Source organism: Capra hircus, chromosome 10 (genome assembly GCF_001704415.2).
Source record: "Capra hircus breed San Clemente chromosome 10, ASM170441v1, whole genome shotgun sequence".
Classification (NCBI taxonomy): domain Eukaryota; kingdom Metazoa; phylum Chordata; class Mammalia; order Artiodactyla; family Bovidae; genus Capra; species Capra hircus.
Genome location: NC_030817.1, coordinates 1003710 through 1027079, shown reverse-complemented (window position 1 = coordinate 1027079; position 23370 = coordinate 1003710). Strand labels below are relative to the sequence as shown.

Sequence of the window (23370 nt, the reverse complement as noted above, 5' to 3'; positions counted from 1 at the left end):
GGGAAGGGGGCTCGGCCCCCCAAGACATGGACTCTCAGGAAGCCGTGAAGGTCTGCGACACAGAGTCAGAGTGGGAGCCAGACGGGGAGGCGTCGGGTGCCTGGACGCGGGCCGGCGGAGCAGGCAGAGGCGGAGCGGGCTCAGAGCCCACGCGGGGCCAGGGTCCTCGCACAGCACTGCTCCTGTGGCCCCGGGCACTTTGCCCTCACTTTCTCTCGGCACATTGGGAGGTCTGGTTTGTCTCTGCTGCTTCCCAGGTGCCCAGGGAGGCCTGGGGCTGTGGCTCCCGAGCAGCACGGGCGGCCGCGGCGGTGGTCCGTGTTCCCAAGCACTCGCGCACCACGGTGGCCCCCGCGCTCACGCTGTGCTGTGGGAGGGGCCGGGGGACGGCCCCCTGGGCTTCAGCTCCTCGGGCACAGATCGGCAGGAAGCAGGCCCCCCATCCTTAACTGCCGCTGCTGTTGCTCAGCTGCCAAATCGTGTCAGGCTCTTTGTGACCCCGTGGGCTGCAGCACGCCAGGCCTCCCTGTCCATCACCAACTCCCAGAGTTTGCCCAAACTCACGTCCATCGAGCCGGTGATGCCATCCAACCATCTCATCCTCTGTCATCCCCTTCTCCTCCTGCCCTCAATCTTTCCCAGCATCAGGGTCTTTTGAAAGGAGTCAGCTCTTCACATCAGATGGCCAAAGTACTGGAGCTTCAGCTTCAGCATCAGTCCTTCCAGTGAATATTCAGGACTGATTTCCTTTAAGATGGACTGGTTGGATCTCCTTGCAGTCCAAGGGACTCTCAAGAGTCTCTACAGCACCACGGTTCAAAGGCATCAGCTCTTTGGCGCTCAGCCTTCTTCACAGCCCAAGCCTCCCATATAAGAGCAGCCATGCAGGGCTTGTCCTTTTGTGACCGGCTCATTCTATCAGCAAAACATCCTCGAGTTTCATCCACGTTGCGGCATATTTCGTAGCATATTTCAGATTTCCCTTTTTTTTTTTTAATAGATTTTCCTTCCTTTTAAAAACCTGAATCATATTCCATGTCTATAGGTCACACTTTGCTCACCTATCCACTCATCCATGGACGCTTGCGTGGCGTCTGCCTTTTGGGTCTTATGAATATTGCTGTTACGAACACGAGTGTACAGCCTCTGTTCCTTCTTTCAATTCTTTTGAGTATTTACCCAGAAGTGGAATTGCTGGACCACACAGTAATCTATTCCTGCTATTTTGAGGAACCGCCACACTGTTTTCCACAGCAGCCGCACCGTTTTACACTCCCACCAGCAGAGCACAAAGTTCTGGCTTCTCCACGCCCTCTCCAGCACTTGTTACTATCTGCGGGTTTGGTTTTTTTTTTTAATAATAGCCATCCTAATGGTATCTCATTGTGGCTTTGATTTGCTTCCCCTAATGATTAGCGATGCTAAGACTATTTTCATGGGCTCATTGGCCACTTGAATATCTGCTTTGGAGAAAGTGAAAGTGAAGTGAAGTCACTCAGTCGTGTCCGACTCTTTGTGACCCCATGGACTGTAGCCTACCAGGCTCCTCCCTCCATGGGATTCTCCAGGCAAGAGTACTGGAATGGGGTGCCATTTCCTTCTCCAGGGGATCTTCCCGACCCAGGGATCGAACCCTGGTCTCCTGCATTCCAGGCAGACACTTTAACCTCTGAGCCATCAGGGAAGCTTTGGAGAAAGGTCTATTCAAACCCTTTGTTCATTTTTTTTGTTTTTTCATTTGAGTTTTTGTTGTTGTTGTTGTTATGGAAGTCTGATTTTAAGCAAGCTACTGCACCGCTGAACCCATTCCACTTTGATCTGCGGTATCTTTTAGGCAGTCACTCACTACCCTTTGCCCAAAGATCGCCCGAACTTGTATCTGAGGAAGGGGCATCGCCAGTCAGTTACCATGAGCTCATCCCTCCCAGACATCCTTCCATGGGTCATTTCTCCAGTTTAACAGGATCAACAGCCTCTTTCCTTGCGTTCCAACTTTCTATCAAATACAGATTTAAAGGGCATGTTCATTACCTCATCACTCAGCTCAGACATAAAAATAGCCCATAACACCTGGCCTCTCAGTAATCCCTACATTGAAACATTACTCAATATGATATTTCAACTTACAACTGAGTTTCTCTGAGAGTGTGTGTTGAGTGAGACAGAGTGAGAAAAAGGCATAGTCTTACTTGCCAAGTAATGACTTGTTTTAAATCAGATATATACTCCACTCAAGAAAAGGATGCTCTTCACCACGTTTTCTGGTTTCTTGAAGAGAATAACGGAGGAGACAGGATGAGCCCCTGCTCACAGCGACTGCTGGCTTGAAGAGAACATGGAGCGTCTCTGTTGTCCGGGGCAGCCTCTCCAGCCCCTCACACGGCAACTGGAATGTGAGGGGAGCGCAGAGCTTCCAAGGCGCAGAACACAGAGGCTGAGGCCAGGCTGCCTGGGCCCAAAGCCCGACCCCAACACCGAGGAGACGCATCATCTCGGACAAGCCGCTTAACCCCTCTGTGCCTTAGCGTCCTTATCTGCAAAATGAGGGTGATAATACTACCAGCCTCTGGTGTTCTCATGATGATTAAAGTAGTGTGAAGTGTGTGAAGTGCTCCTAGGAGTTGCCTGTATACAGAACGGGCTTCCCAGGTGGTGCTAGGACCTGCCGGCCAGTGCAGGGGACATAAGCGATGCAGGTCTGACGCCTGGGAAGGTCCCCTGGAGGAGGCAATGGCAGCCCACCCCAGTGTTCTTGCCTGGAGAATTCCATGGGCGGAGGGGCCTGGCGAAGAGATACAGCTGAGCAACTGGGCGTGCGTGCACGTATACGAAGTAGAACGTGGCTGGAGATGGTTACTGCGGAATCAGTGGACAAACGGCTGAGTGAATGGGAGTTACATACGTTTCCATGCAGTCAGTTCCTACTGGTGTAAAAAGAAACATGATTATCCGGCAAAATCCGCATCTATACTTATGCGAGTGAAAGCCCATGAAGAGAGCTTGTCTTTCGAGCTTGTAACTCGAGGATTATCTCGGCATCTGACACGGCACAGTCATGGATCGGAAACCACCACAAGGGCCCCTCTTGTTCTTTTACCTTCGAGAGGTTTCAAGGGCTGCTTTCTGCGCTTTGTGGTGACATCTGATGGCTTCTGTGTGCGGCTGACTGATGGCCTCTCTGAAAGCCTGAGAATAAGTGCCTTCATAAGCTCTACTTAAGTAGGAAATGGTAAAGTTCAGATCAACTGAAAATCTGTAATTAGGAAAGCTGTATAATCACAACTTGTCTTAGGGCAAGAAGCTATACCCTGGCGTGGCTGGGTATAGCTAGAAGCCTTTGGAAGGCTGGGCTGAATTAGAATAAAACTCAGTTACACTAGAGTTCTCAAATCCGCCATTGGCACGATACTCTCTGATATATTTTCCAAAGACAAAAGTAACAGACTGTTAGCTCTCACTGTGATATTCTATCCGAAAATGAATAATCCCAGGCAGGAGCACAAGGTCTGCAAGGGCCTGACCACACCCTGGTCACGCTGTCTTCAGAAGAGAGAAGTGTTTCCAACATCAGCCAGCATCAACTTCTATATTCTTGGACCAATAAGGAGAATTACTAAGTAAAATATATTAATCAATTAGGAAATTTTTGCCAAGCTGTATTTTGAAAGAACAACAGAGGCTCTTCTACCAAGTACAAGAGACAGTGAATCTATCAGAATCCATGAACACAATATAAAAATGTGTATTTTGTTAAATTTTATTTCAGGAAAAACATACCGTGTGTTAGAGACTTTTAATATATAATCAGCGAATGCTAAGTTTCCATCCTTTGGTTTAGGCATTTAATAGTTAAAGGCTTTAAGAAAACAAGTCGTCAACAGAAGAAAAAGGCAGCATTAGAGCGACAAGAAGGACAAGTCGCACAGAGAAGCGGCGGCCACACCCTCACCCGTCGCTGATCATGTCAGACGCGAGAGGAGCGGACACTCGTGACAAAAGGCGGAACTCACCTGGCTAAACAGGAAAGCAAACCCTAACTAACGAGGCCCAAGAGAACGAAATAAACCGCAGCCGTAGGAGGCGAAATGCCAGAAGGAGCAGTGCCTGAGAACCTCCCACCAACAGCAAACACAACGAGACCGACTCACAGCTGGGGAGCCCCGAGCAGGACTCGCTCCCTGGCCACGCGCCCGCCCCGGCGGCCGCAGCGGACGCCCCAGCGCCTCGGTCAGGCCGGCGGCTGCGTCGGAATGCACCGAGGCGGGCTGCGCAGCACCGGCCCAAGGAGCAGGCCCTCAGCGGCGAGGAGGCGGGAGCCTGGACTCGCGGGTCCGGCGTGAAAATCTCTTTTGAGAGAAAGGCCAGACACAATTTTGGACACAGACTGAGAAACTTTTGCCAGCAACAGACCCTCACTAACATTTCCAGGCTGATCACTGAACAGCAACAATCAAAACAGAATGCTTCTTTTCCAAATTAGTAAAGGAAAGATAGGTAATAAAACCATAATTGATCTGCAAGAAGGTAGGAGAGGATTAGATACGAGAAAAGAGCAGGACAACAGAAAACACAGATGAAGGGGAGACATGAATACAAGTATGTCACTCTTCACAGTAGATGGGAGTGAACTGGACGCTCCAGATGCAGCCAGCCTGAGCTAAAGGGAATAGCTACATCTAGTGAGCACTGAGTGTGTCCACAACGTAAGAATATAACAAGCTCACAGTAAGGACGGAAAGATATTCCAAGTACACACACAGACCATATGTGTGTATATGTGTGTGTGTGTACATGTATATGGATATTTGTAAGTGGGTGTATGATGAAACTAATTATGCAGTTTGTTACATATTGATAAAAGGTAGGGTTTACAAGGAAGACATAGCAATTCTGTGGCTTCCCTGGTGGTGCAGATGGTAAAGAACCTGCCTCCAATGCAGGGGACCTGGGTTCAATCCTTGGGTGCGGAAGATCCCCTGGAGAAGGGAATGGCTACCTGCTCCAGTATTCTGGCCTGGAGAATTCCACGGACAGAGGGGCCTGGCAGGCTACAGTCCAGGGGGGTCACAAAGAGCTGGACACAACTGAACCACTAACACACATAGCAATTCTAAATTTAAACACACCTAAGAAAACAGCTTTAAAATATAGAAAACGAAAATCGCTATAACTATGTGGTGAAATAGTACAATCTACCAGCAGAGTCAGTGTGAACACCCCTCTGCTCAATAACTGATAGATGACGTAGACAAAACAACACTGATAAGAATAAATAAGATCTGAAAACACAGGTGACAGCTCGACCTTATATATGAAAGTAAAATTTATCCCCAAGGGCAGGAAATAGTCTTTTCAAGCACATATGAAGTATTTATCAGAAGTGACTATATGCTGGGCCATAATATAAGTCTTAACAAGTTTCAAATTTACATAGATTGCAGTCTCTGAACACAATTCAATGAAGTTAAAAGACCATTGACAAAAGCTAAGTTTTAAAAAATCCAAGTATCTGATAATCATAAAACACAGTTCTAAAATAATTAATGTGTCAAAAAAGAATAATGGAAATTTTAAAATATTTAGAACTAAACAGTAACAAAAATTTCACATATCAAAACTTGTGGTTTGTAGCTAAATTAGTACTTGGTGAAATATTTTATCTTAAATGCTTATGTCAGAAAATAAGAAAGGGGGATTTCCTGGCAGACCAGAGGGTAGAATTCTGCACTCTCACTGTCAAGGGCTTGGGTTCAATCCCTGGCCAGGGAACTGGGATCCTACAACAGCATGGCCAAAAAGGTCAACAGAAAATAAGAAAGGGAAAAACCTTCCTATGTGAGCTAAACATCCAACTGAAAAGAAAGAAAACCAGCTAAAACAAAGCAGAACAGATTGTAAGAAAATAGGAGAAAAGAAATAACAGAAACAAGGACAGAAATTTATAAAAGAGAAAGCAAATATACACCTGAGATGATTAAAAAAAAAAACACTGGTTCTTTGAAAAGATCAATGTTTCAAACAGGTTCCTGGCAAGATTGTTCAAGGGAAAAAAAAAAATCAAACAGTATTAAAAAGACTTAACCACAAATGCTATATGACAGTAAATAGTGTTAAAACATTGTAAATAATTCTTTCAGTCATATAAGAATGTTCAAACTACTGCACAACTGCACTCATCTCACAAACTAACAAAGTAATGCTTGAAATTCTCCAAGCCAGGCTTCAACAGTACATGAACCGAGAATTCCCAGATGTTCGAGCTGGTGTTAGAAAAGGCAGAGGAACCAGAGATCAAATTGCCAGCATTCACTGGATCATCGAAAAAGCAAGAGAGTTCCAGAAACACATCTATTTCTGCTTTATTGACTACGCTAAAGTCTCTGACTGTGTGGATCACAACAAACTGTGGAAAATTCTTCCAGAGATGGGAATACCAGACCACCTGGCCTGCCTCCTGAGAAATGTGTATGCAGGTCAGGAAGCAACAGTTAGAACCAGACACAGAACAACAGACTGGTTCCAAATTGGTCAAGGAGTATATCAAGGTTGTATACTGTCACCCTGTTTATGTAACTTATATGCAGAGTACATCCTACAAAATGCTGGGCTGGATGAAGCACAAGCTGGAATCAAGATTCCCGGGAGAAATATCAGTAACCTCAGATACGCAGATGACACCACCCTTATGACAGAAAGTGAAGAGGAAGTGAAGAGCCTCTACATGAAGGTGAAAGAGAAGAGTGAAAAAGCTGGCTTAAAATTCAACATTCAAAACACTAAGGTCATGGCATCCAGTCCCATCACTTCATGGTAGATAGATGGGGAAACAGTGGAAACAGTGACAGACTTTCTTTTCTTGGGCTCCAAAATCACTGCAGACGATGACTGCAGCCATGAAATTAAAAGACGCTTACTCCTTGGAAGAAAAGCTGTGACAAACTTAGCATATTAAAAAGCAGAGACGTTTCTTTGTCGAGAAAGGTCTGCATAGCCAAAGCTATGGTTTTTCCAGTATTCATGTAGGGATGTGAGAGCTGGACCTTGAACTGTGGTGTTGGAGAAAGCTCTTGAGAGTCCCTTAAACTGAAAGGAGATCCAACCAGTCCATCCTAAAGGAGATCAGTCCTGAGTGTTCACTGGAAGGACTGATGCTGAAGCTGAAACTCCCAAACTTTAGTCACCTGATGTGAAGAACTGACTCACTAGAAAGACCCTGATGCTGGGAAAAATTGAAGGCAGGAGGAGAAGGGGACGACAGAGGATGAGATGGCTGGATGGCATCACTGGGACATGAGTTTGAGCAGGCTCCAGGAGATGGTGAAGGACAGGGAAGCCTGCTGTGCTGCAGTCCACGGGGTCGCAAAGAGTCGGACATGGCAGAGAAACTGAACGGCAACAAATAAATAACTCTGCCAACAAAACTTAGGGCTTAGAGTAAATGGACACATTCTTAAAACACATGCAGTGTATTAAACATGGATTAATAAAGTAGGGCGCAGAAAACCTCAGTAGCCTTTAGTCATTTACAAACCAGTATCAGAAGTGCTTCCATGGACAAAAGACCGGTCCCAGATGGTTTTACAAATGATTTTAATCTTACACAGAGATTCCGAAAGACACACAAAAGAACTACGGCAACTCATTATGAGGCTGGCTTAATCTCGATGCCAAAACCTGACAAGGATATAATGAGAAAGAAAAATCATAATCTATTTCATACATGAACATAAATGTTCTTTAGGAAATGAATAAACTGAATCTATTAAAGAGCTAGATAAATCTATTACGATCAAGCTGGGCTTATTCCAAGAATGCAAAGTTAATTTAATGTTTAAAAATATCAATTAATATAACATTCACAGATTAAAAGAGTAAAATTATATAATAATCATATTAATAAATACAGAAAAAGCACTTGGTAAAATTTAATATCAGTCTATGATTAAAGAAACAAACTCTTAGCAAGGCTTCTTGGAAGAAAGAAATTTTCTTAACCTTTTAAATACAGGTTTAAGTGGAAAAGCATGGAATATTTTTCAGGCAACTAGGAATAAATCTAGTAAACACTGGAGACATGTTTATAAAGAAAATTGTAAAGCTTCATTTAAAAAATATTTTTAAAGGTCTAAATAATTAGAGACATCTAACTTTCCCCCAACCAAGTTATTAGATGAAATGTATTGGGTTGGCCACAAAATCATTTGCGTTATTCTGTAAGGAGTTACAAAAAACCTGAATAAACTTTTTTGCCAATCCAATAATTCCAGTCAAAATCTCAACAGGTTTTTTTTTGGTGGAACTTGAAAAGCAAATATGAAAGTTTATATGAAGGCTCAAAGGCCTGAGGACAGCCGGGACACCCCCAAGAAGTGAGTTACAGGGTGGACCGACCTCATGGATAACAACGTTGCGAGAATGATGATGGAGCAGCAGCGGCAGAGACGGGCACCCTGAACGGTGGGGACAAGTAGGGAGCTCGCAGTCAGCTCCTCCCACGGACCCATGTTTGATTTAAGACCAGAGCGGTCCTGGGGAGAAACGGGAAAGGAGTCTTTTCAATACATGATGCTGGACACTTGGGTATCCCCATGGGAAAATGACCCTGCTCCGTATCATCCCCCATACACAAAGCAGTCAGTTCCATAGGGACTCTAGCTTCAGGGACGAAAGATAACCCGAGAGGGCTTTAGAAGATAACAAGAAAGGCTTCTTAAGCCAGACACAGAACTACTATCCTTGGATAGGACTGATTCAACTGATTCAATTATACTTCAAGAACTCCTGTTCCTCAAAAGATCCCGTAAGAGAAAGCAAAGGCAGGACACGAATTGGCAGCCTTTCGCCACACAGGTAACCAACAAAAGCCTTTTGAACTATACACAAAGAAGTCTGACAAGTTACTATGAAAGAGACAGCCCAGGTAGAAAAGAGGACTGCTCCATGTGCTTTATGAAAGAGAGAAGCCGAATGGCCAACAAACAAAAAGGTGCCCAACCTCATCGGTGATGGACACCACGCCACTTAAACTCACCATGCGGTGCCGCTGACCAGCGCCGCCAAGTCTGAGTGTTGGTGTTGGGGGCCACGTGGGCTCTTGGGCACCGCTGGTGGAGAAGAGAATACACACAACCACTTTGGAAAACAGTTTGGAATTATTCGGTAAGACTGAAGATACACGCATCCTACGGGCCAACAATTCCGCTCCTAGGAGCCCACCTGACGAAAGGCTTGCACACAGTCATCAGAACTGTGTCAGGATATCTGTAGCACCATGCTTCATGACAGTCAGACACTGCAGACAGCCCACGTACCCACTTATGGCAGACGAGAAACAGAAATCCGGGTGTATTTATACAAGAAAGTACCATTCGGATAAATGAACACACTGCTGCTGTATGCAAGAGGGATAACCTCAGAAACACAAAGCTAAGCAATGAAAAAAAGAATAAAAATGTATTATTACTGAGTACAATTCCATTAAAATTTTTTAAAATACACAAACCCAGAAATTTTTATCATTTAGGAATACCAACATCTGTGGTATAGAAACACAAAAGACTGCTCAACACAGAGTTCAGGAGAGCAGTTAACCTGTGTAGGGAGAGGTGGGGGTGGGAAAGTAGAGCATCCAGGAAACTCGCAGCAACATTAAGGGTTTTTTCTTAAACATAGAAGCACTTATACATAGGTTACTTGCATTTTTATTTTAAATAGATTTAATAAGTAGTCTTTTGCTTCTACTCAATATTTAATCATGTTAAAGGATTCCAAAATATCACATGTGAAGCTGCTGTGTTCGTTGTAATAATATTTACAGGAATGCCTTTCAATTATTGAAACATCAGTTCAGTTCAGTTGCTCAGTTGTGTCCGACTCTTTGCGACCCCATGAATCGCAGCATGCCAGGCCTCCCTGTCCATCACCAACTCCCAGAGTTCACTCAGACTCACGTCCATCGAGTCGGTGATGCCATCCAGCCATCTCATCCTCTGTCGTCCCCTTCTCCTCCTGCCCCCTAATCCTTCCCAGCATGAGTCTTTTCCAATGAGTCAACTCTTCTCATGAGGTGGCCAAAGTACTGGAGTTTCAGCTTTAGCATCAGTCCTTCCAAAGAAATCCCAGGGCTGATCTCCTTCAGAATGGACTGGTTGGATCTCCTTGCAGTCCAAGGGACTCTCAAGAGTCTTCTCCAACACCACAGTTCAAAAGCATCAGTTCTTCGGCACTCAGCCTTCTTCACAGTCCAACTCTCACATCCATACATGACCACAGGAAAAACCATAGCCTTGACTAGACGGACCTTAGTTGGCACAGTAATGTCTCTGCTTTTGAATATGCTTTCTAGGTTGGTCATAACTTTTCTTCCAAGGAGTAAGCGTCTTTTAATTTCATGGCTGCAGGCACCATCTGCCGTGATCTTGGAGCCCAATGCCTTCACCGCCCTGGCCAGGACAGAGGACTGCCGCCGGAGGAACAGCTGGTGCCTCCAGGGTTGCCTAACCGTCCTGACTGCCACCCTGAGATGATAAAAGCTGGTGGTCAGGCTTTCCCGGTGGCTTGGAGGTAAACGATCCGCCTGCCAATGCAGGAGACATGGGTTCAAGCCCTGGTGCGGAAAGAGCCCGCTTGCCACAGAGCGACTAAGCCCGAGCGCTGCGCTGCTGAGCCCGCGCTCCAGAGCCGTGAGCCCGCAGCTGCTGAGCCCGCGCGCTGCCGCTAATAAGCCCCCGCGCCCTGGAGCCCGGGCTCCGCGGTGAGAAGCCCCTGCGGCGGGAAGCCCACGTTCTGCCGCACAGCGCAGCCGCGGCAACCGGGGAAAGCCGCGGGCAGCGGCGAAGACCCGGCGCAGCCAGCGATAGCACAGAATAAACCGATTCTAGTGAGAACTCACAGTTACGTATCTTGGAGAAGGAGCTCAAGTTCCTTGGCTTAACGGGGACCAAGCGTTAAAGTCACAGTGTTAGCTGCACAGCCGTGTCCGATTGTACCTCACCAGGCTCCTCTGGGCGTGGGATTCTCCAGGCAAGAGTACTGGAGTGGGCAGTCATTCCCTCCCCCAGGGGGTCTCCCCCACTCAGGGATCGAACCCAGGAGAGCCGATTCTTTTCCACCTGAGCCTCCAGGGAAGCCCCAGCGGGAGCCAAAAAGCTCTGTATGCTCTGCATCAGGCTAAGACGCTAGTTCAATCAGTTCTTGGTTCAACAGCCGGAGAGGCCTGACCCTAACAGCAGGTCTTCCTGCTCTCATCTCCCCCTGGCAGGGGCTGAGGAATCATCCACTACACCCTCAGGCTGGGGTGGGTCGCAGCTGTCAGACACGAGGCCCACGAGGCCATCCCAGGCTTCCCAGAGTCTGCAGCTCTGCGGGAGACGAGCTGGTCACAGACAGATGACGCTACAGGGCAGTTGGGACAGGTGCCCAGGGAATCTTGTTTAGGTTGGTGTTGAAATGTTTTACCCAGGATGGGAGAAACCATGGGATCTACTGACTACACCTGGCCCCCGACTTTTAATAAAGTATTCTTGGGAAGAAGTTCCCCATCACAAAGGAAGAAATACAAATATTTAAAAAGCAAACAAGTCATCAGGGCTCTGAGCCCTGCTGCCATATGCTCTGCTTTTTTGAGCTCACAGCTTAACATTAAAATAACAGGCTCGCATGCCTCAAATATCTCTACTGCTGTTCCTTACTTCCACTACTTGAAAAGGCTGTCAGCTGCTGTCACTTGGAGGCATTACCATATTAGCCACCACTGTTTGCTGCTTGCAGTGTGGCGCGGCCATTAGTTTAATAAGCCTGCTGTTCTCTTGGATGACACCCCAGGCTGTCTACGCGAGAGCCACAGGCTGGAGTTTGACTTCTAACAAAGGTGCTGAGGGTGGGAGGCTGGAGCGACCACTTTATACATACTGATGAGAGAAACGGAGTTCAGTTGCATCAGGCTAAACTTTACTGATGGGCCCCGTGTTTTTTTAAAGTGTTTCAACCACTTTATGGTTCCATGGGCTAACCAGCCTTGGATAAAATCCAGACATGTCCTCAGAGAGCAGAAAAGCAAGCTTGAGACCTGCAAGAAGTCAAACTCGGAGGCAGAGCCCTTTAATTCACTCCGCATAAATAGCTGAGCCTGCAGAAGAAGCCTCCAGTCAGAGGTGTCCTGGATTATAACGAGAATTTTCTCGATGGGAAGGAGAGAAATGCCCTTTCCACTTGAAGAAATGATTGTAATGGAAATGTGTGAGCCAGTTTCCGAGGGGAGTTGCTGAAGCGCACTGATTAAAACCACCGTGAGGGGAGGAGGCAGAGAGATGGAGCCAAGGCTGAGCCACTCACAGTCTGCGGCGTTCCTGAGAGCGGAGAGAGCCAGCCCACCTTTCTTCCCCTGCCCCGGGCCGCCCCCACCCACTGCTGACCCGGCATTAGAGAATTAGAACCTGCCAGCCTGCAGGACTGCTCACTGTTTCTGACCACTGTGTACTGGTTACTAAGCTACTCCACCGAGGATAAAATGGGAACCGAGCAACCCCAGAGACAATGTCCTTTCCAACAAAGCCTAATCACTGCCCTGGATTCAGGGATTCAGAGGGAAGAGGTGAAGATGCGCAGACAATTCGAGCACACGGCAGTGTGTGATGACATTTCTTAGCTTACATACAAATATTGTTGATTGATTTAAGGAATTCCGTTTCCAAGAGAATACAACGAAGACACAAAGGAGTCAGGTATCCTGATCAAAGCCGCCTACAATATAGCAATCACCTGGAATCCGTGCAAGTCCTTGGCAATGTAGGATAAACAAGCTCTAAAGCAATGATTCCCAAATTTTAGTCACTGGCGTTTATGCAACGTCGCTTTTGCCATATCCACATATATTAATATTTTCCTTTAAATTCACCTTAAAACAACTCATTAAAAAAGTTTTAGTCTCCCTCTGAGCAATCGTTTCTGTGAAATCACACTTTGATATGCAGCTGTGTTTTTTCTAATGTTCATTTAAAAATGCATAACTGTTAAAATGAAACAGTTCATCCATAATAAATTTCAAATCATCTTGTATACCTCAAGGGAACACACTGGAAAAAAAGGGATAAAGTATTTCACCTCAGGTTGACTTGAGACTGTTTCTAAATATCATAAAAAAATAAGAGTAAAGAGGATTTTGTACTATTTACCACCAGGATGTTCATGAAGGACTTGGATAGATTGAAGAGATAAATTTCACACCTTCTGTGTAAGGAAAAATAAGTAAGTCCGGGATCACTTACATGAAATTTTCTGGATACTCGCTCAGGGCCATGTCGATGATGTTCAGAGCATCGTGGTAATGCTTCTGCGCTGACAGCAGGAGGGCGAGGAGGTGCAGGGAGTTGGCGTCGTCGCCTTGAAGTTGAAGAGCTTGGCGGACGTATCCCAGAGCCTCTGGGATCTGGTTTAAAATAAAACCCAGAAGAATTCTCAGACACACGCACACACCCAGCCGCCATTTCAGTATCTGAAAGTCAAAGTATTAGTCGCTCAGTTGTGTCCGACTCTTTGCGGCCCCGTGGACTGTAGCCGCCAGGCTCCTCCGTCCGTCGGATTCTCCAGGCAGGAAGACTGGAACTGGTTGCCATGCCCTCCTCCAGGGGATCTTCCCAACCCAGGGATCGAAGCCAGGTCTCACACACGGAGGGCAGACTCTGTGCCGTCTGAGCCCCCGGGGACGCCTCTGATTCTCTGTAAACGTTGGGAGTTGTTTCCCCATGTGTGACATTCAGATTTTAAGCCATACTTATGGCCGCCCCAGGATATTAACCACAAACACGAAGACAGAGGCCCCTTCAAGCGACAGAATGACTGATGAAGTGATGCAGACTTTCTCAGCATAACTGCCAGTCCCAAATCTTCCATTTCTCCCTAAATAAACAATCTCTCTCTTTTCCCACACAACTGCTTTACTTTTGATTATGCCCAAGATAATTTCACTCTAAATGGAGACATAACAAATTGCCAAAAGTTTTTAAACTGCCTTAGCTGAACAGTTCCCATTTTTTCCCAAGTAGTGCTGAAATGAAAGTACTTAGTAAGTTTCAAAACTTTAAATGGAGCTTTCCAAATGATCACACACCTGTGACTCTTTTCAAGTTCCTTTGTCCTGGATCTCAAGGAGATACGCAAACAAACAGACAAAGCACCCACACCTTTCCAAACTACAGCCCAAAATAACACCACCCAAGAAGCAGACTTCGAGGCCACGCACAATGCGGGTGTATCCAAGTGTGAGCAGGACCCGATGCAACTCTAACCTTTAAAGTCTGCAGCTGTTCAAGACTTTCTTCAGAATCACCCAATACAAGCGTTGATAAAATGCATACGTAACGGATATGTGAACACCAGAGTTTCCATACAGGTTTAACAGTATTCACCTGCCAAGCAGGAGACCTGGGTTTGATCCCTGGGATGGGAAGATCCCCTGGAGGAGGAAATGGTGACCCACTCTAGTGTTCTTGCCTGGAGAATCCCATGGACGGAGGAGCCTGGCGGGCTGCAGTCCACAGGGTCAGAGAGTTGGGCACGACAGTGCGCAGCAGCAGCGGCAGTGGAGAGCGGGGCCTGGAGCCGGATTTCAGGGCAGGCTCACGACGGGCCTCCTTAGCACGCGGCCCAGGATGCCGCCTGCCTGCTCGCTCCGACCCCGGCCCGGGCTGGACCCCTCTGCTCTCCTGCTTCCTCCCAGCCCCTGTGACCGCGCTCCTTAGCAGGGAGCCGTGACCTCTGTCTGTCCCCACATCTATTTGTTTTCCTCTCTGAAGTTCCATTTTTGATGAATATGTTAAAAATGCTGGTTTAGAGGGGCGTTCTGCTTCTGAGCCCTAGAATCCCAGCTATCACAGTGGGGACCTATCGTCTTATGGGGGTGAGGGGAGGGTCTGCAGTCCAGAGACGTGCCTCGGGCGGGTCCCCCAGCCTCGTGCGGAGACCAGAGCGGCTCTGCGTCCACTTCCTCCCCCGCAACCTCCTCTGGGTCAGACAGCAACGGCTCTGAGGACAAGGGGGCTTCCCTGTGGCTCAGCTCGTAAAGAATCCGCCTGCAATGCAGGATACCGGGGTTCGACCCCTGGGTTGGGAAGATCCCCTGGAGAAGGGAAAGGTTACCCACTCCAGTATTCCGACCTGGAGAATTCTATGGACTGTATAGTCCATGGGGTCTCAAAGAGTCAGACCCGACTGAGCGGCTTTCACTTTCATTTCACTTTCACTAAGGACGAGGGCCCCTCCCTGTCGCCCTCCCTGCCTGGGGGGCAGGCACATGGCACAGCGTCCTGCTGGGGGCCTCCGGAGGCCCATGTGGCACCCACAGAGCTCCAGCAACTCCTCCCCTCCCCAGGGACAGCCAACTGCGTGGACAGCACTCGGCCTGCTATCTGGAGAGGCTCAAAAAGGCAGGTACACTCTCGATGTCTGTTTTCAGGGAGGTCCAATCCAATCAAGAAAAAACGGATACAGGATCCAAAGTGGTGCTCTCAGAGGCCAGGCTGACCTGAAGGAATTCCAGGTTGTTTCCTTCATTCACCCAGCATGAGTGAGTGCCTACCACGTGCCAGGCAGCGTGCCAGCTGCCAGGGCAAAGCAGTGATGGTGACTGTCGGGGGTTCCTGCCCTCGGGGAACCTAAGTCTAGAGAGAAAGACAGCGAGCAGGAGCGCAGGGCAGGAGGGAGGAGCGGAGTAGGGAGCCGGGTGAAGGGGCTTCAGGGAGGAGGTGGGAAGAGGTCCTGGTGCCGAGGGAGGCGGGCGGTGGGTCACCCCCCACAGCTCTCGCTGCAGCAGCGCACGGTCAGGCCAGCGGCGAGCCGTGCGAGGCCAGGCAGCAGGACCTGGACACGGACGGGGTCTCTTGGTTCCCGCGGCCCCCGGCCCCCAGCGGGAGCCGCCTAGCGCCCTTCGCCAGGCTCCAGGAGGTCAGATGCGTGGGCACAGCCCGGCCTGCCAGGGGAAGCGCGTGTTCGGGGAGCTGACCCTTGAGTCACCCTCGGGCCGGCGCTCGGGAGTGTGCTGGGGTCACCACCAGCACCTCCCACCTGGTGGGCCGGCGGGCACGGGGCTGCCGCCGGGAAGGTGGAGACCGGCGGAGCGCGGCCCTGCGGCCAGGTGGGCACCGCGGGGGCTCGTTTCGGGGGGCTGCTGTGCGTTGCTGTTCACCCTCCTCCGTGTTTGACAGGGACAGGTCTCCTCTGCATACACCGCCAGCATTCTCCGGCTGGCCGATGCCCGGGCCCCTCCGGTGACGGAGTCCCTGCCGCGCAGCTCAGCCCCAGGCTCTGTGAGCGAGCGGTGGGGGGCTCCCTGGCGACCCCTGGGGTCACCAAGTGCTGACCCGTCCCCACCCGACCTGGGGAGCCCTCCAGATTGCATGTGTGACCTCCAAAAGCAGGGCCCGGCCTGCCTTGTGTCTGCACAGCTGCCGCTCCAGCGGACAAAACCCGGGGCCTGTGCCGAGAACTCAGCGTCCCCGGGGAGAGGCTTCAGGGCAGCCCCAGGGGGCCGAACGCAGCCGGTCCCCACCCCAGACCGCGCTGAACGGAGCGGGCGCCGGGCCTCCGGGCGCGGGGCCGGCGGGACTGACCTGTCTGGAGATGGCGAGCTGCAGGGCCAGGTAGAAGGCGGCCTGGTGGTCCGTGGGCGACAGGCTGTGGGCCCTGCAAGAGCGTGGGCAGCGGTTAGGGCATCAGGGGCTCCCAGCGGTGCTTTTACTTATACCGAGGCCCCATATTAACAATCTCTATGTTGCACACAAATGAAAGTATTTGATAGCCCTTACGGGCTCAACCTTTCTTTTTATACAAGATGTCATCGTAGTCTGTCTCCAGTAAGTTCTTCCGAGACCCCATTTTGCGCGGCACTGACGTAAGCTGTGGATTCCTCTTGGCCCATGTTTGCATGGCCCATCTTTTGACACCTCTTTACTTTCGCATTTTCCATATTCTTATAAGTCAGTGACCTCTCTTGCAAACAGATTAGAGTTAAATTGCTTATAAATCCAGTGTTGCTGTCTTTGTCTAGCTCTATAAGACAGTCACTTATAATTACCATACTGATTCATATATTTGGTTTTAAGTATTTCCTTTTTGGGGTGCTTTCTATTTTTCCTCCCGGATCCCGGTTTCCTTCTGCTTTCTTTCCTTATTTTGGAATTATTACTTTCTAAACAGCTTTAACTTTTAAACCAGTCATACCTGTTGCTAAAGGTTTTACAGCATTTTTAAATATGAATACCCTTAGTACAATCAAGTCTAACTACAGCTCAAAGCTTTTGTTTCCGTTAAACTCTTCCCTCTGTCCACTAGCTAATGGAATGCACGTCTCCTCTTGGCCCTGCACGTGGGATGACACGTTTCTGGGTTTCATCTTGCATCGGCAACGGCAGCCGATGAGCCTGGCTTCGAGAAGAAGCCTGAGGTGGAGAATCCGCAGGACACTGTCTGACGCCCCCAGCGGGCGCCTCCCTCAGGCTGGGCAGGCGAGGCCACGTGTCACCCTGGGAGGCGTGAACACTCCTGGCAGGCCGACGGCTGCTGTGGTTAAGTTTTGGCTTGGCCTTGATGCTACTTCATCCAAATTTCTGGATTTCAGAGAAACCATATGAAAATCAAAGGCCTGGCTTTGCTTGTAAAATGAGGTTTTGGTTTTTTGATGAACTGCAGGGAGAAATGGAGGCTACTCATTCACTCTTTTGAAGGGTCCACTAAGTCCCACCTAGTTTTCTAAAGACATGTAACTGTGACATGTAAGACTCCATGCCCAAACACTAGACTGTCTATCAACTGGCTTTTGGCGCCAATAGGAAGAGGCTATACTGGCCTCTTACTTGATGGCAAGCATGTCATTCTTGCTTTTACGTGGAAGTCTACTGTATTTTATAAACAACTCAAAATGTGGCTATAGATGAGACATAATTCTGTGTCTAACAGTCCAGTGGGAAGAGAAAAACAAACTTTTACTTTCTTTAAAAGGCACTGTAGAGCAGACTAATCACAAACGGGGAGGGCCAGACAGTGAACAAAACTTCAGACTGTCCTGTCAACATTCTGTGATTAAGGGAGGATCTTCTACCAGCAAATTCAAGATGAAAAAGAATGCCAAATCACTATAGAGTCAACTGTGGCAAACACGCCGAGGATGGATTACTATAGTAATAAGGCCTTTTTAACAGGGCTGTCTGTCTGCTGTGGGGAAAAAGTCTTCTGAATGTTTGCAACCCAGAAAATATGTGAACTTTAACAACCCGGGGCACTATCTGGGCAAAGACCCTGATGCTGGGAAAGACTGAAGGCAGGAGAAGAAGGGGACGACAGAGGATGAGGTGGCTGGAGGCATCACCAGCTCGATGGACATGAGTTTGAGCCAGCTCCGGGAGTTGGTGACGGACAGGGAGGCCTGGCGTGCTGCAGTCCATGGGGTTGCAGAGTCGGACACGACTGAGCGACTGAACTGAGCTGCTCTGGGCAAATGTCGTAGCTCATGTGTGGGACTCGGGGGAACGAGGGGGTGAGGTGGGACCCTCTGTTCCTTTTACAATCTTAAGAGCGAAACTCCCATCCCTGGGAAATAAGCTTGCCTCAAAACGCAGCTGGAGGACTTCTCTCACTTTAGTCTAAGAAGCTGAGGCTGAAGACTTGCCTTTGTTGCCCTTGGAGATGCTGTATTTCTAGTGGAGGCCTACTCAGAATGCCCCAGTTTTCATTACTTGACAGGCATTGGTTTTCCATGAATTTGTACATCAAAGAATTTTTTTCTTTGGTGTTCATAAAAAGTAAGATTGGAATGTCATGGTTTCTGTCTCTCCCAATTATTCAGGGAAAATGAATACAAAATGAATTATGAAGAGACTTTGAATTAGTTAGCATTATTTATTTTATCTCATCTTCTTTCACAATTAATAAAACCAGCTTCCTACAACCCTCAAAAAGAATTCCACAGAGCTAAAATTTTCTCAGCACAGTTTAGATTTTTTACAAATGAAGTTAAATTTAATCATGGTTGCCTCTACCCAACACCAACCAAGTAGAAAGCTGGCAGTGGTCTGGAGAACTCAGGGTGTGGATAAGAATGGTTCTGACCAAGGGTCCTTCCTACTTAGCATCTGCAAACAATTATTAGCTATTAACCCACAGCACCAAGAAAGAGACGTGCTAGAAATCTTGGCATCACTGGGGTGCGTTAGGACATCTGAAGAACTGCCAGTGTGGCTGATGATGAATATACAGTCGCCAAATTTCTGATGAGTTAAAGCTTAAACGCACACTTTCTAAAACAGCTTGTTTCCACAACTTGGTTAAAGAGACAATCTGGTCACTTCAGCCGATGAAAGGAAAGAAGAAATGCGGAGTCGCCCAAGAAAACTAGAAAAGCTCATGGTGTTCATCTCAGGTAGACTCTAAAAGCCCCTCTTCAGCTGCGCAGGACGACTTCAGCAGCGAGGCGTCCTGTGACACCGTGTCTGTACGCCCACAGGAAACCTGCTCGACAGAAATCACCAAGCCGTGCAGGCGAGAGGAAGGGCGTTGGTGAGCTTGAAAACTGCAAGCCTGCTGGACCCTGTACGTGAATAGAGAGCAGCCCTCTAAAGCCCATTCCCACGCGGTATCTGGTGAAGCTGCTAAGAGAAACTCAAATTCCTCAAAGTGTCATCACAGGGAAGCTCACAAAGTGCCTCCCTTGTCAAAGCACCTCCGTATTAATTAATTCCACGCTTCCTCCACAGGAACAGAAACAGCTGTTAAACTACTGGCCCACTGAGGCCACCATCTATTCATCCACCCACCCATCTATCCATCCATCCGTCCAGTCCTTCATTCATCCATCCAGCCACTCAGCCAGCCAGCCATTCACTCAGCCAGCCAGCCATCCATCCATCCGTCCATTCACTCACTCATCCATCCATCCATCCAGTCATCCGTCCATCCAGCCACTCAGCCAGCCAGCCAGCCATCCGTCCACGTATGCAGTACCTACTGTGATGCCAGGCCCTAGTCCCAGTGAGAGCCCCAGTGAGAGCCCCTAGAAGCTGCCACTCAGATCAATTCATCTTCTTAGAAAGCTCTGCAAACAACACTGTTTTTCTTCACTACACTTTTGTACAGGACAAATGAGTTGGTCCAACCTCTTAGGCTGAACTTGTAAGCATATGAACAGCTGAAGGTTTCAATATTATGGTGCAATCACGTAAACGGGATGTCTTCAAAAATCACCTTTCTGAATCCGAGAGGGAGCAAACCCTTTTGAATTCTGACTCCAGTCATGACTGAGTCATTTTTCACACGTTAGCTCTGCAACCTCACCACTTTTTGAGTTACATCATTTTCTTTTTAACCAAAAATTACCAAACAGTTGTATTAACAGAATTGTGGGAAGACTTAAAATATATGATAAAAAAAAATCTCACTCAAATTACTTTTAAATATCCATTTACATATAAGAAGTGACACAAGTCTTTCTCATGTTCTTAAATCTTTCCCTTATAGCTTTTCGTGACACGCACGGTCACAGACTAGGATAGTCCTAGTCAATGGGTACTTGAAACAAAATATTTTGATTCCTTTAAAAAATATACTGAAATACACATAAATACAAATTTAGGTTAGCCTTCCCCAATATAATCACATGGGTTAGTAGGATTTTATTCCTCTTTATTCCCATATGAACAAATATTTTAAAAATCCCTTTGAACTAGAAACTAAGAAAAAGAGGGACAAAAAGAAATTCAGGCCAAGGGAACAGCTGTTACATAACACGGAGTTACGAGCTGCGCGGCTCAAGGCAGACCACCACCATGGCTGTTTTTAGAGAGCCAGTAGACGAGCTGGTTTAAGAAAAGCGAAACAGATGTAATGACCACTTTCTTAGGCATCCATGTGTGGGTTTTACAAAGTAGGACTGGAAAATTTAAAACTCCAGATCATTTGAAATGGAAATGCTTTCCACACGCGGTGCTGAAGAGCATCAACAGAAACTTCGCGCCGAGACAGGAGGTCTGTTTGCAGCTGTCAGTTGGTGCTTTCTGTCATTACCAGTCTGGGACTGGCAGTGTGAAGGAGCTACGGTGAGCCTGCTAGGGATGGGAAAGGAAAGAGATGGAAGCATCTCAGACGAACTGAAACCCAGCGGCAATGATTTCATGAAAGAAGGAGCATGTCCAGGTGACGGATCTGCAGGCAACCCTGGTTCTAGGGACAGAGACCCACCAACAATCATCAGGGACCAGAGGGCGCTCAGACCACCGCACAACTGCACTCAGCTCACACGCTGGTGAAGCGATGCTCAAAATTCTCCAAGCCAGGCTTCAGCAGTACGTGAACCGTGAACTTCAAGCTGGTTTTAGAAAAGGCAGAGGAACCAGAGATCAAATTGCCAACATTGCTGGATCATGGAAAAAGCAAGAGAGTTCCAGAAAAACATCTATTTCTGCTTTATTGACTATGCTAAAGCCTTTGACTGTGTGGATCACAATAAACTGTGGAGAATTCGGAAAGAGATGGGAATACCAGACCACCTGACCTGTCTCTTGAGAAACCTATACTCAGGTCAGGAAGCAACAGTTAGAACTGGACATGGAACAACAGACTGGTTCCAAACAGGAAAAGGAGTATGTCAAGGCTGTATATTGTCACCCTGCTTATTTAACTTCTATGCAGAGTACATCATGAGAAACACTGGGCTGGAAGAAGCACAAGCTGGAATCAAGATTGCCGGGAGAAATATCAATCACCTCAGATATGCAGATGACACCACCCTTATGGCAGAAAGTGAAGAGGAACTAAAGAGCCTCTTGATGAAAGTGAAAGGGGAGAGTGAAAAAGTTGACTTAAAGCTCAACATTCAGAAAACAAAGATCATGGCATCCGGTCCCATCACTTCATGGGAAATAGATGGGGAAACAGTGGAAACAGTGTCAGACTTTATTTTGGGGGGCTCCAAAATCACTGCAGATGGTGACTGCAGCCATGAAATTAAAAGACACTTACTCCTTGGAAGGAAAATTATGACCAACCTAGATAGCATATTAAAAAGCTGAGACATTACTTTGCCAACAAAGGTCCGTCTAGTCAAGGCTATGGTTTTCCCTGTGGTCATGTATGGATGTGAGAGTTGGACTGTGAAGAAAGCTGAGTGCTGAAGAATTGATGCTTTTGAACTGTGGTGTTGGAGAAGACTCTTGAGAGTCTCTTGGACTGCAAGGAGATCCAACCAGTCCATCCTAAAGGAGATCAGTCCTGGGTGTTCATTGGAAGGACTGAAGCTAAAGCTAAAACTCCAGTACTTTGGCCACCTCATGCAAAGAGTTGACTCACTGGAAAAGACCCTGATGCTGGGAGGGACTGGGTGCAGGAGGAGACGGGAACGACAGAGGATGAGATGGCTGGATGGCATCACCGACTCAATGGACATGGGTTTGAGTGAACTCCGGGAGTTGGTGATGGACAGGGAGGCCTTGCATGCTGTGATTCATGGGGTTGCAAAGAGTCGGAGATGACTGAGCGACTGAACTGAACTGAGAGATCCTCCCGAAACTTCAGGGTAGGTAACTGAGCTTCTAATATAACACCAAGAAGTCAGGGTAACACAGATATTTAAGGAGACAGGATCAATACCAATCCTACATTGGACGTCACGGTGCTATACTCTCAGCGACCCATCACACCTCCAGGAAGAATCAGATCAGGGCACCGTGGTGCAGGGGGCGTCCCACGTGGCACTGGTGGTGAAGAACCCGCGTGCCAGTGCAGGAGACGTAAGAGACCTGGGTTCAGTTCCTGGGTTGGGAATATGCCCTGGAGGAGGGCATGCAACCCACTCCAGCACTCTTGCCTGGAGAATTCCGTGGGCAGAGGAGCCTGGCGGGCTGCAGTCCACCAGGCTGCAAAGAGTCAGACACGACTGGGCCGCAGCAGCAGTGGTGTAGCGGGTACCAGAGAAGCTGGTCAGCATCAGAGAGCTTGACCGTCCCGACTCCCACAGCCGCAGGCCTCTGGCTCTTCATCCCTGCGTCCCAGAGCCTCACCTGCAGTGAACACACGCCTTGTCTTGTCTGCTTGCTGATGTGGGCCAAAGCTCAAGTAAAGGGCGTGAAAGGGCCCTGGGACACACAAGCATTGTCTGACATAGGGCCTTCTCTAATTTCGTGAAAGGCACAGCGATGGGGCTGACCGCAAGGTGTTATGGAACACGGCAGGGATAGAGAGCCCTGGGCCTGCTGGCCTGACTGTCTTAGGTAGTATTTCAGAGACTGTCCTAATATCTGGCTTTTTCCATTTCCTAATATAAAAATCTGCAGCTTGACATGTTAAAAAAGCAAGCAAAGAATGATCCTTTTTCTAGATGATGAAAAATGT

At 48.0% G+C, this 23370-nt stretch overlaps 1 protein-coding gene across 7 annotated transcripts in view; it reads right to left on the bottom strand.

The window, feature by feature from the left end:
* TTC7B (tetratricopeptide repeat domain 7B) overlaps window positions 1-23370 on the bottom strand; it is a 272717-nt gene that overhangs the window by 70045 nt on the left and 179302 nt on the right. For all 7 annotated transcript variants that reach the window (XM_018053841.1, XM_018053837.1, XM_018053838.1 and 4 more), the window contains 2 exons: window positions 16605-16677; window positions 13266-13426 (listed from right to left, as the gene is read on the bottom strand). In XM_018053841.1, the coding sequence (XP_017909330.1) occupies window positions 13266-13426; window positions 16605-16677 (234 nt within the window). The remainder of the gene's footprint in view (window positions 1-13265; window positions 13427-16604; window positions 16678-23370) is intronic.